Source organism: Haliotis rubra, unplaced genomic scaffold, assembly GCF_003918875.1.
Source record: "Haliotis rubra isolate DU_JTF1 unplaced genomic scaffold, ASM391887v1 Scf656, whole genome shotgun sequence".
In the NCBI taxonomy this organism is placed as follows: domain Eukaryota; kingdom Metazoa; phylum Mollusca; class Gastropoda; order Lepetellida; family Haliotidae; genus Haliotis; species Haliotis rubra.
Genome location: NW_025767364.1, coordinates 103,229 through 117,250, shown reverse-complemented (window position 1 = coordinate 117,250; position 14,022 = coordinate 103,229). Strand labels below are relative to the sequence as shown.

Below are 14,022 nucleotides of genomic sequence, written 5' to 3'. Positions count from 1 at the left end.
GCATTAATGACTCATTGTTTCTGTTGTATCCCTAATGATAAGTAAGTGATATTGGCACATTCCGTGACACTCTCTTCGTGATTTACGTCATTTGCAAGCATTTGGGTTGTTTTTGCTCCATCCAATAAGCTGGACTGGTAATAGATTTGGATGGCGGAAATCAGAGATTAGTTAACTTTTGTGGTGAAAACGTATTGGCGATTTTTTAAAATTGCACTCAAGTTCTATAGTTTTTTAGCTATTACTTTTAAACTTTAGATGAATTCATACAGATCACATCTTCTCAGTGGTGTTTCGAAAAGAGTATCAAAGAGAGAGAAACGTCTTAGGTAACGTACGATTCTGCAACAAAACCTGTGTTTAATTACAGACCAAATACACTGCATCTTAATAATGCTATAACTAGCTAAATGTTACTTCTTTCCACCACAAGAGATAAATATTTCAATGTCAAAACGGTAACGGATCTTGATAATTAAATTCATTCTCATTTATTTCTTAGTCTTTAAAAAGAAATGGATTTAATTAATAAATTTTGTTTTTGTATTGTTGTTACTAAATTCATTTTGATTTGTTAGAATGAACATATAATTTTGATTGTTAGAAGCAATTCCTTCAAAGGATAAATTTACGCCGCACTCAGCAATAGATCCAGCTATATGGCGGCGGTCTGCCAAAAATCTAACTAAGATGCATAGCGTTCCGCTGGCAGGCGTTCATGTTAGTGAACGCCTGTCTTCAACCTCATAATCAGTCTGGACCAGACAATCCAGTGATCAACAGCATGAGCGTCGATCTGCAGTTGGGAACCGATTACATGTGTAAACCAAGTCAGCGAGCCTGACCACCCCGATCCCGTTGTTACTGGCCTCTTATCAATAATATTCTAAGCAGGGGCCTTCGGTAGATACATTTTTCCAACCATGTGTAAACGTGGAGAACAAAGCTGGAGCAAAATATTAGGGTAGTGACACCTTGGTTTCAGAAGTGCAAGTGCGATGTAGAACGCTGGGTATCAGGCATAATAATATAATAATAATAAATGCATATTTATAGTGCGCCTATTCACATCCACGGGGCATGCTCAAAGCTTTACAGATAATTTACGCGAGGTATTTACAGCCGAATTATAAGTAATAAACTGAGAACAGGTTTTAAGGCACTGGACTTTAAAATGTCAATTGTGTCAGAGCTTTTTAATATGTGCCTTTCAGCCTGCCTCGATCCCCACCAAATATATGCGCAGTGAAATGAAACATATTCGTATCTTTTGCTTCAGAACGTTGTTCCTTTGGCTACGCGACTCGCTCGGTTTGTGTTCCAACAGTGGTCAGAGATTTAGCTGACGGTTGTAAAGGCTTCAGTGCGGTGTTTGTTTACATCACGAAATATACAAAATCATGGGGATTTTAAGGGACGCTCACGGTGAAATGCTCGCTCTTATTTTCACATAGAATAGGAAGAAGCCACCATTTTGGTTTCTGGCACGATTGATTTTAAGCTATCTAGGTTGGTCCAGAACAGCAGACTTTGGATCTTAACTTTACGATTGACTTGGGTGGATTGGATTTAGTGAACGGTACGCGCTTGATCGTAACATCACGCTAAGATTAAGGATTTAGGGGTTTGATTGGCGTAGGGCTAAGATCGGTTAGTGGAACAGCACCCGATCGAGCTTCATGGAGGTGAGAACTTGTGTTAGTGACAAATAGGTGATGTTTTAAAACCCTGTCTAGGCAATATACGAAAATATTTTTGCTGGACGTAAAACCTGTGTAATTTACCCATTGAAATCAAACATACAGGAGAGTGTATTAGACATGCTTATATCATGTTCAATTCTTTTCAGTTCTACACCTAGATATACTTTATTTCCCATGTATTATAAGTTAAATTATCTAATTTTGCAGTATAACTTATATGTAGTATCAGCTCAACTCAATATATCGAGGTGAAGTTTGAAGTATTACGCCGCCTCCAGCAATATTCCAGCTATATGGCGGTATTTATCCAATTATACCAGAGTAATAATTTTGTGTAATCAATTTTCTTAGCCTGATGCATTGACCCTGAAGTCGTGGCATTTCGAAGGTCGTGCGTTTCAGACAGGAATGCGGGATGGGGGTTGGGTGGACGGAGGCGGCGGTGTACCTGGAAGAGGTTGCACCTGCTCTGGTGGGCTGAGATCACTTGGGCTGTGTTTGTCAATAAAACACGTTCCAGAAGCGGAGCAGGCGCAAATGGATACGTGGAACCAGTTAAGCCTATAACACGAGAAAGAATATGATAAAGAAGATGGCAGCAGTGCGGTGGCTGATTTATGGACGATGTGATTCAGGTATTAAGCTGTGTTTCAGAGCAAAGATGGGTTGCTTGAAGTTCTCCATCAGAGTTCATCCAGGAATCATGGGACAACAGTCTATCTTTTCTGTAAAAAGAAATTGTTTCAGAACCATTTCAATTTTTGTCACCTGAAAACGTTTTTCAATTTCCCATCAACTCATCGTCTTAACCAGGACTGTTTGATAAAATCAATACTTTAGATGAATTCATACAGATCACATCTTCTCAGTGGTGTTTCGAAAAGAGTATCAAAGAGAGAGAAACGTCTTAGGTAACGTACGATTCTGCAACAAAACCTGTGTTTAATTACAGACCAAATACACTGCATCTTAATAATGCTATAACTAGCTAAATGTTACTTCTTTCCACCACAAGAGATAAATATTTCAATGTCAAAACGGTAACGGATCTTGATAATTAAGTTCATTCTCATTTATTTCTTAGTCTTTAAAAAGAAATGGATTTAATTAATAAATTTTGTTTTTGTATTGTTGTTACTAAATTCATTTTGATTTGTTAGAATGAACATATAATTTTGATTGTTAGAAGCAATTCCTTCAAAGGTGGGTTGAAGTAGCTTAAAACAATTGTACCCGTGAGAGGGTATGGAAGTCGATATGCAGCAGTTAGTGTGCGTTTTACTTAATTTTTTGTGTTCTGAAGTAGATTTCAATGTTTGCCATGTTCATGTTTAATGTCCTGTTGTTCCTTTATCAAACCAGTTAAACCCATATCTGCTGTCCCCCGCTGTTGGAATACTGCTAAAAGTGGCGTAAAAGAAAACTCACTCAGTCACACACCTGTTCAACATTCTAATGGAGTGTAGAAAATAATCGTTACAAACATCAATGCGAAGGCTGTTGGTAGGTCAACACTTACCTTTTGTGTAAAGAGGCTTAATGTTAAACTGCTATCGATGTGAAAGAGGACACTAGTATCACTTTTTGAGCACACCCATCTCAAGCATTCCTCAATGTCCTGGTGGAATTGTAGGAGGTATTCGAACGGGATTTTTAAAAAAAGCATTTATAGTTGGTAGATATTTCAGATATACATTCGTGTCTCTCAGTAGACTTTGTCAAAGACAAGTGGGAAATATTTCAAGGAAATTGGTGGCCAAGATTGAGATTCTAATTGGGAGCTGTGATGCTGTTCTTCCACACACCGTTTTGGGACTGAAAATAAGGAAATACGATCAGACATACTGGGGTACTGCATTGTCATACTGGCAATGGCAGCCAATGCAATCATCAGACCCAAACACATCAAACGATTACATAACTGGCATACAGATCCCAGCAAGATTGAATAGTTGTTACCAATAGTTGTGGTCTTGTTACCAATAGTTGTGGTCTCGTATTTTAGTAATCATGGAGAAAAAAATGACTTCATTCTTCTTTTGAAAAATAATAGTGTTACTTATTGTCCGTAGAGACATTGTGCAGACTGCATAACCTCGTCAGTGTACCTGGATGTACCTCATGGGGTTAACAGAATGCCATCAGTATGCCCTTCCCTTGATGTCTCGTTATCTGTGGGAATGTCATACTGTGGCAGTATCTGTCGTACAATAGTAAACTGTCCTGACATCTTCCTGTATGCTTTGACCTCTGCACATTTAAGGGGTTTCCTCAATCTCCTGTCTCCCAATGTCCCTACTTTCAAGTAACAATACACATTGTAATCTTGTTGAACCGGCAGTGGCTACTTGGTGGTTTTGCCTTTTCAGGTCTTAAGCTTTGGTCACAACATAAGGCAGAAATTGAAAACACACAAACCTTAGGGCATATTGTAATCCTTATTCGGTTTGCAGGAACACATCATTATTGCAACATATAGTTTTTCATGACACTGTGATTATTTTGTGCGTCGAAATGGAAATATCGATTAAGGACTTAGGTTTCAGTTTAGCATGCTGCAATTGTGACCCGCAGTGTTATAACATCAGACAAATCTTAAACCGTTTTAAAAGAACATCATCCTTTTCTCTTCCTCCAATTTCATGTTTGGGCCGGTGAGATAGCCTTGGGGTTAAAGCTTTCGCCCATTTCTCTCACTTTTCATATTTCGAGTTCGTCACTCAGATTGGACTGATTGTGATATCGTATATTTCCCTCCACCCCCCCCCCCTCGATTACTGATTTGTGTACCATCCCAATGGAGAAGAAATTGAAAATATTTATGTCTTTAAAAATGTCTTTGACATGATGTGTCTTTAATGTTTGATGATGTTATGCGTCAACTAAACACATACTTGCTGTGTAATTGATGAATTATCTAATTTGGTATATAAACAGAGAAAGAGGAAAATCTTTTGGAAATATTATATCATAATACTACGTTGTCCTTTTCAATTTTGACGAACTATATCTAAAAACGAATAATTATGTAATCAGATGTTTTTTGTGTCTCTTCAAATATCGAAATATTGATTTTCAGCCACTTTGGAATTGTTTTGTATAATGTTGCACGTTAAAAGCATATTTAATACCAGTTTCTTTTGTACTTTTTAAAGCCATTAAACATAAGTTTCTATAACTTACGAGTCATTAACTATTTATCTCATAATATTTTCGAAGGTGCGTTTGTGTAGTTGTTCTTTTCTTGGCCAGTCGTACCAGCAATATGTGTCATTACCAGATTGAACGATTTGGCTTTGACGAAAACATATTTTATAGACGAACAATGAAGGAAGGCCCTTTCACGAATCATGATTCTTAAGCACCAAATTATACAAGTGTGTTACAGTAGGAAGTTCAGTTTGGAAGTAAATTCAGCTTGGAAGAACAGTAATTGCACACAGAAATAGTCACCAGTATTAGAGACACATCTTGACCAGAGTGTGTTTCCTACATAGCTTGGTTAACAAAATTAATTGCGTATGTATTGTTGGTAAAAATGCTGCCTTTGATATTTAGACGAGTATTGTGTATGCAATCTGGTCTCTTACAATGGCTGAAAATGGAGAGTTATGTGCAATATAGATAATGCATGTTTCGACGTATTGATACTGGCAGACAAATAAATCCTTATCCCTACAGATCGCGGACTCCTATGACTCCAAAGGCATGTTGTGGCAAAGCATAAAGGGATGCGTCTGTATGTCACGTGCATTTATGTTCCATCGTGCAGTCAGTGGGAACCTGGACAATTTTGACAACAATAAATCTCGTTACTTGGAACCAACACTAATACCCAACTATACCTGATTAACTTGACATTGCTCATCAATCTGTACATATTGTGTCTGGGTCTGTGTTTTATTAAAGAAACGGAGGGACGTCGTTGTCAGTGGATGAATGGCGGCACATGATGATTCACCGATACATGGAACCAAGTTAATTTCTTTTAACAAGAAAAAATCACATGTCTACAGTATACACACTACCCCACACGACTGGCTTAAAGGAACATTATTCCATGTGGCAGTGTATCAGAACATGGTGAGCACTGATGCCTTATATATCCAGCTCAGGTTTCGCGAGGGGTGGCGACGAGCATGCATGCGTGTGTCGGGTTGGCTAGGTTATGGGAGAGTTGGTCCTGGCAGCCTACTCAGAGACAGTGTACCGATTCCGAACCGACCAGTCCTTAATATATCACCAAATGCAAACTGTTTGACAGTGGAACAAAAGTACCTCCTTTTGATTTGACGTGGCTCTGGATCGAACCACTGACCTTTTAATATCCGAGCAAATGATGTATCCATACTCAGAGATCAGAGGTCAGAAATATGTTTACAAACATGTAATTGAAGTATATGAGTAGTGAGTGAGTGATTCGTGATTCGTGAGTAGTCCTCATGCCTAAGCGCGAGAGGAAACCCGAAAGTGAATGAGATCTTATTCCTTAAACACTTTGGTGAATCCCATACATGCTCGTGCTGACAACATCAGAACCGATCGTTGCAAATTGGAATCCAAACTGAAGGTTCCTATCCACCCTGCAAAGCCAGTTGACTCAACTCTGCACAGCATTGTGATCTTCCTTAACTGATTGCGACTCGACTGACACACTGAATAAGGCATCACTCATTACAATGTGCGAGGCAAGGGGACATATCAGAGCTTTAAAATCTCAGAGTAAGCGTGTTTACAATTTAGACAAAAACATGTACTGGAACATTTGGCCCATGGGAAAAAGTGTTTTGGGGTCCACAGTCTAACGTTTTTGCACTTATATATGTGACTAGCAGCTAATTGACACAATCCGCACAGTTCAGAATTAACAAGTCTGAAATTATGAAAATAGCCCACCCTAACTCAAGCCCACAACTCATTGGACAAGCATTCTTCAATGTCCTTGTAGAATAGGTGATATCCAGATGGGATTCAAAAACTATTTATAGATAAGTGGGAAATATTTCAATTAACAATTACATATTCTTCATAATTGCATTGAAACGCCTTTGGTCGAACTGTGATGTGTCAAACTTGGCTGCTTTAAAGTAAAAGCATGGTTCATGTTTATGAATCAAGTGCTAACGTAGATTCCTTCACATTCGCCGCAACGATTTGAGTCTGTAATTGAAATTTTATGAACAAATACTTGAAACAGACACAAAGCTAACGGTGGTCTATGCGCTCAACAGTCTCACATATTAAGTATATGCGAACATCTATATGCGGCATACATGTACCTTGTTCCATCCATTCAAAGACAACAAAGCCAGACCCTTTACAATAAAAATAATTTCTTTCCCATTTACTACATGAAGGAAAATCAATTGGTTTGCCTTAAATTTTCCATCGACATACTGGAGTGGAAATCTAGATGTAAATTTCAGAACTAATCAAGCAGAAACGACCACTAGTGTTCTCTGTTACAGCATCGTAGAGGGAGAAGAACATGTGTAATTGCAAACATCTCAAATGTCACTCTCCAGTTTGTGCAGCATTAATGACTCATTTCATCTAATGTGTCTTTAATGATAAGAAAGTGAAATTGGCACATTCTGAACACTCATTTCTTGTTTTTCGTCATTTGCAAGCATTTTGGCTGTTTTTGCTTTATCCAATAAGTTGGACAGGTAATAGGCAGAAATCAGAGTTTGTTTTACTTTTTGAGTAAAGGCGAATTGGACTTTTTTTATATTTGCACTCACAAAACAAACTAGTCTTTTTTGCAATTAACTCTTCCGCAATGTTTTTGTTCATTTGAATTTCCGCAGAGAACAGAAATAAAACCATTTTGATAGCTTAGACTTTACACTTTAAAAACCTCATTCAATTTGCTCTCCACTGTGCACATAGTCTCAACATTGGATTAAATCAATACAGTGAATGAATAAATACCGAAATACCTTCTTAACGTGACCTCATCTTCAACTCCAGTACTTTTGTTAGGTTAGTCCCATCCGGGATTTGAAACCAAAAGTCTCATCTAACCCAATCCACCAACGCCGCATCCACGTTATGTGGAATCCGCGGTGGCTGAGTGGCTTAGATTTCTGACTTTGTGTGCTGGCGATTAGGTGAGTGAGAGTGAGTGTTAGAATCCAAGTTGGGCGTGGGTCAGTGAGTTGAAATTATAGTCACACCGCGATATTCCAGTCATATCGTGACTTAAACAATTCATTTATTGATAATCGATAACGTTATATTATAAAATCGGTCAACAAAGGACAGTAAAATGGCTAGATAAGCGCAGACAGAGAAGTACAACCAGCATGGAACTTTAAATTTTAAATTAAACCTCTATTGTTGGCTAAACAATATAAAAACGAGCTGGAGGTCACCAGCAACTGAGGGAAGATCACCATACTAGGGACGAATACCGGTTAGGACTTAACCCAACACACGTACCTGAATCTGTACTTTACTGAGAAAGTGTATTCCGAATATAGCATGTGTTAATGAGACTGCTGAATAAGGGAGCGGAGCGGAGTTAACACAGCGCGCCTAAAACATGTGAGCTCTTGTATTTTCAGCTTGTTTATTTCAAAGAAAGTTTCAATCGTGTCCGAATATTGCCATGCTGAGGATTTTCACGGGTATTAGCTGGCTCTTGGTCAGTATCCTGCGTCTGGTCGGCGCATCCATGTTTACTGTGGTATATATAGCACTGTGGTTCAGGCATGAGACCGATCAAGTACAGCCACATACACACGTTGCAATCAAAACCAAATAATCTTGGGGGAAGTTAAGTTCCATTTCACCTCACGTATACGAGGAAGACCCAATCTGTTTTTTATCAACTACACTGCCTTCGAGTACCCATTTGCGCTGTTCATGTATATGTCCACCAGTTATTCAGCCTTGGGGTGCATTAAACGTTTCTTTCTATTTATAAGCCCCCATATTGAGTTTCAATTATCGAAGCATAATTGCTTAAGCGTAAGATGGTGAAACCATGAATACCCTCTGTGTGTGACTTGCATGTACCTTGCACCATCAAGACACTTCCTTCGCGAATGTAACCCGTCAAAGTCAGGCCCTAGGCTGTAAAAAATCAATCCTATCCCAATTACTTCTGGAAAGAAAACCAATCGGTTGGTTTAAACCGCCAATCAATATACTGAAGTGGAAATCAGGATGTAAATTTCAGAACAAATCAGACTGAAACGATCACTTGTGTCCTCAGGTTCGGGAGCGGAGAGGGAGAAGAACATGTGTAACTGCAAACATCACAAATGTCACCCTGCAGTTTTTCAGAAAAGTTTGTTGTCAATTTAATTGCAAGTCATAATAACTTTTTCTTTCATTGAAAATTCTAATTCTTTTGAAAGTGAACATGGATGAACTTCGTCATCTGCCTCGCGTATTGATTGTCGAATGGTTGAAAATAGAATCAGGTAACCGAAATTAGGGGGTCCTTGACCACTTTCTTGAATTATCTCAAGTTGAGTTGAGTTGAGTTGGACTTTACGTCACATCGGCATTTTTCCAGCCACATAGTGACGAGAACAAGTCTGCTTTAATAAAAATTTCAAATACAAAATCCAAATGAGTTTTATTTCAAAGACATATATATTCATTTCACTGTCGTTTAAAAACAGAAAGCGTAACAGCACTAAATTGAAAAGCACGCAATTTGTTATTTACATTACACGGTTACAATTTATGATACAAATCAACTTCCCTCAGGTAGTTAACAATCAGGCCCCGGTTTCTCGAAACAAACTTAAGTCTGTTTTCAGACTTAAGTTTGAGTTTTTACTCAAATTTGAGAAAACTCAGCAAAATGCATTTCTCAAAGAAAACTGAGTTTGTTTTTCGACTCAACTTGAGTTAAAAACTCAAAATATTTGAGTCTGCTAGGTAGGTAACTTAAGTCATTATTTGAGATGAAAATGGCGTACAGGAGAAGGCAACAACGCCGTCGGAGAAACAAGTCTAGAGTGGCGAGAGGGTTAATCGACCGTAGCAACCCTCTTGAAACCATGTCTGAGGAATCGGTGTTTGCCCGCTATCGTTTCCGACCTGAAACGATCCTGTTCATAGTGTCCCTGGTAGCTGGCCAGCTGAGGAGAGAGACCGCTAGGAGCTGCCCCCTGCCTCCTCTCACGCAGGTGCTCGTCTCTCTCCGGTTTCTGGCGACCGGTGGGTTTTGTTCCCTGATTGCCGATACGTACCGCAGCATTTCCGCATCGTCGGTGTATCGGTCAATCAGGGACTTTTGCGGAGCTTTGGTTCCCCTGGCACAGCGCTACATTAAGATGCCCGTGGACACGGACTCATGCAAGTCCATGTTTTACAAGATTGCAGGTAAACATCTTTATTTTTCTTAGCCAGTAAATATCAAAACCACGGTTAAGAATCCTTACCGGATGTTATGTAAAGGGAGATCAATCCAAATGCTGTTTCAAAATATAAAAGTTGAACTGCGAAGCGGAATAAAAAAATCACCTCTTAAATCTATAAACATTGCAAAGATATTGCCTATGGTATTGTTATCATTTCAGTCTTAAATTTAGATAATTGTTGACTAATTAAATCATATTTAACTATTTGATATAGAATTATAATGATTACCCAGCTATACTAAAACACCATATCCTAACCTCCTTTCCAGTTCATTGTACATACATTCTCCAGCCTATGACTTAATCAAATTGACATCATATACAAATAACAAGCAAAGAATACTTGACATTTGTAATTTGTCATTTCTATTACAGGTACTTACAAGGGTTTACTTCTTGGAGACTCTGGCTACCCATGCAAGTCCTACCTAATGACACCGTATCTATCTCCAGCAAACAGGGCTCAAGAAAAATTCAACAGAAGTCAAACGAAAACCAGAGTTCTTATTGAGCAAACATTCGGAATCCTTAAGCGCAGATTTTCTTGTCTGCACAGTGGTTTGCGCATGTCACCCAAGAGTGCATGTAACGTAATTGTTACAAGTGTAATATTACATAATATCGGCATTGACCGCCAAGATGTAATTAATGTTGATTACGATGATTGTAATGATGATAAATTCACTCTCCAAGTTGCTGATGATCTGAGTGGAACAAATGTTAGAAATTATCTTTGTCAGTCATACTTCACCTGAATATTGTACAAATTATCTTCAAATGATGGTTTCTTATATAACATAATGAACAAACAAATTTTCATTGTGTGAAATATTCCATGCAAATATGCTAGTTGGAATCTATGTAATCACAAATCACTGCTCATTTCGACATTTCAGCTTCATTATTTCCAATTGTAATTTTTGCTTTTTTCAGTTCTTCCACCTCAGCCTTAATTCAGAAAAAATGGCTTCTTGCTTTAACTTTTCACATTCTGCAATGTATTTGTCTCTTTCTGCTTGGAGAACAGACACTTCATCATCGAGTAACTTTCTTTTCTTGCTCAATTTCGTTGTTGTTGTTGTGGAGGGGATGTGCAGCATACCCTGATTGTCAATGAGGACATCAACAGGCAAGGTGTGATCTGGAACAAATATGACAAATTTGGAATTTGTTTTTTTGATGATTGACAGGTATACTATCTACAAGTACTGTAGACCAGACATTGCCTATTTATCTAAAAAAGAGTACACATTTTGACATTATATCCTCAATCTTTAAGCATGCAGAGCCTGTTGATCTATTTAGACTTCCAAACTTAAAAGATATCAAAGAATGTAAACAATTTGGATGTCTACTGGTATTTTTGGAAAAATTATTTTTTTAATGATATTGAATAGAGTGCTTTTTGTGCACATATATTAAGATTTTTATACTCACTGGGAATACATTCCTGACTGACAGGTAGGTGAGCTTCACCTTCGGGCAGACTCCCCTCCATCGCCATGGAGTTGATCACACTACTGAAATCTGTAACAGATACAACTCAACAAGTTGGTGATCTGCCTAATCCTCAGGCAATTTATTTATGGGCTTCATATGATTTTAATATAACTACTCAGATTTGACTTCAAAACTTAAAAATTATTTATCAGCCTTCATGTGTACTAATTAAGGGCACAAGAGCACACTTTCCGAAATGCAATTGGCTATATTATTGCATTTATACCCACTTTAGATTGCTTTTGATCCAATAATAGACTTGATATTTGATAAAATGAGATGACCAAAATCACAAGATATAAATTCAGCACAATGTGACACTCGGTCATGCACAAAATGGAGAAAAATTTAATTAATGAGAATGGCAACTCTTGATATTACTGCAAATTTTTAAGGCAAGGCGTATGGTCAATTGTGTCTATGAAACCTTTTCTTCCAAACAATTAAAACGTTATGACCTTGAATTTTAAAGTGTTCTATTATGTTAAAATAGCATCACTTACCTTCCGAGTCAAAGCCATCTACCAGGCCTTGTAGGGTAGGCCTGTCAGCTAAGTCCTCTAGGACCATAGCCTCTGGTAGAGAGGGTGAGGGGGGCTTCGGTCCACCACCTGTCTTCGGCCGGCGTATCGCGTCTGCTTTGTCCTTTGCTATGAAGAATACAATATATTGATATGTTTCTGAAATAGCATAAGAATCTTACAAAACACTGTCATATTGGCATTTATGACTATATTACATTTACATTTCGAAAAATCTACTAGCTATGAATTGCCAAAGACATAAAACCAAATCATAATAGGAATTTCAAAATGAAATTACCTACTATGAATCACTTTTTGTAATAAGTACATATCATTAACATACATATTCATGACAAGTCAAGTATCATTCACTTCATTCATTATTTGTATATTAAATTTATTAATATTTGTAATTATATTGTGTATGGGCCTTCAGTCTGTACTTGAAATTGTTATACAAGGCAGTGAAGATATGTCTTCTATTAATTGTTATTTTCCAATCAGTCACTTTCCCTTTTGCAATTATGATTTTTTATTGAATACTTTTTCTTACCTCTCTGCTTTATATTAGCGTATTGCTTCTTCACCTCCTCCACAGTTCTTTTTACAAAATTGGATTTCCTTGAACAACAATATTATGATATGAAGAATTTTCACTTATGCTTAAATTATTGTCACTCATTTAATATTTACAAGTGTCCATCTGTTCTATTTCTTTGGTCATTTTCTGAACATAGTTATTTTTTATTTGGATTATTGAGACAGTCTAATAGACATTTTCTTGGATATTTTGAATTCCTTATGTGGTAGAGTTGAATAAAAAAGAGGATTTGAAATATTGTTGTAATGTTGTGATTTTCATTTTTTTATACAATATATTTTTTTAAAATCTAGACAATAATCATATTCAGTACACAAATAAATTTAAAAGAATTCATCATGATCAAATGTAACTAGATAAACATTGATCAGAGAATTATAATGACTAAATATTTGCCTCCAACATTTTATTCAAAATATATTATCTAGATCTAACATAAGGAGATATAAAAATCTTTTTACTACGTTCCCAGGCCTGTAAAATAAGTTAATATGACGTCATCTTTACAAATTCTGTAACAGATAAACCAGACTGATCCTTTCAATGTCAAGCACCGTCAAAAACTTGATATTCATGTCACTTCACTGTGCATATTTATGAAAAGAATTTCCTTATTAGCCAGGATATGATTTAAGAATATGTTTATATCCATGAATGATGAAAACGTAGGAGTTGTAGGTGATCGAAAATCGGACTCGACAGTGAGTAAGCGATCGGCATCTAACCATGCCAAGTTTCTATATCCATTTGTTTTGTTCGATATAAACAACCTCACTGCAACTTTTATCAGAAAGTATTTTTAGGTTGTGTTGATCGTGAATCATAAATTCAAGGCTACATTCTGAAATCTATCATATTCAACTTACATGTTGAGAGTTTCGGCTATCTCCATCCAGGCTTGCTCCTTCATCTTAGTCCCTTTGATTGAGCCACACCCCTTAAACTTAGATGACAGCCGATCCAATCTTTTACTGACTTCCTCCACCAAAGATGTTTTTTCTTCCTCCGACCAATTTGGTCGCCGCTTGCCCTCAACCTTTGATGTATACATGGCTTCACGACAAGCGAGCAGATAGCAGACGATGTTGTTGTCATTAGAAACGGAAGTTACGGGCACCTTATGCCACTTACCACATGGACAAAAAATACTCAGCGAGATCTCAAATCAAAACTCAGTTGAGTTTGAGTTGAGATTGTTTTGAGAAAAGGAAAATTTGAGAAAACTCAACTGAGTCAAAATCTCAAACTCAGTTTGTAATTTGAGTAAAAACTTAAGTTTGTTTCGAGAAATGTTGAAGTGCTTGAGTCTG

At 37.3% G+C, this 14,022-nt stretch overlaps 2 protein-coding genes across 2 annotated transcripts; one reads left to right on the top strand and one right to left on the bottom strand.

The window, feature by feature from the left end:
* The first annotated feature begins 9,634 nt into the window (after positions 1 to 9,634).
* Positions 9,635 to 10,072, top strand: LOC124257293. The gene has a single exon (XM_046691306.1). It carries the CDS (start codon positions 9,635 to 9,637, stop codon positions 10,070 to 10,072), a length of 438 nt encoding a protein of 145 aa, XP_046547262.1.
* A 944-nt stretch (positions 10,073 to 11,016) lies between these two features.
* LOC124257292 (myb/SANT-like DNA-binding domain-containing protein 4) lies at positions 11,017 to 13,819 on the bottom strand. Its single transcript, XM_046691305.1, has 5 exons — positions 13,579 to 13,819; positions 12,665 to 12,732; positions 12,091 to 12,237; positions 11,525 to 11,614; positions 11,017 to 11,228 (listed from the first exon to the last, which is right to left on the bottom strand). Exons 1-5 carry the CDS (start codon positions 13,761 to 13,763, stop codon positions 11,017 to 11,019), a joined length of 702 nt encoding a protein of 233 aa, XP_046547261.1. The 5' UTR covers positions 13,764 to 13,819.
* Positions 13,820 to 14,022: the final 203 nt, after the last annotated feature.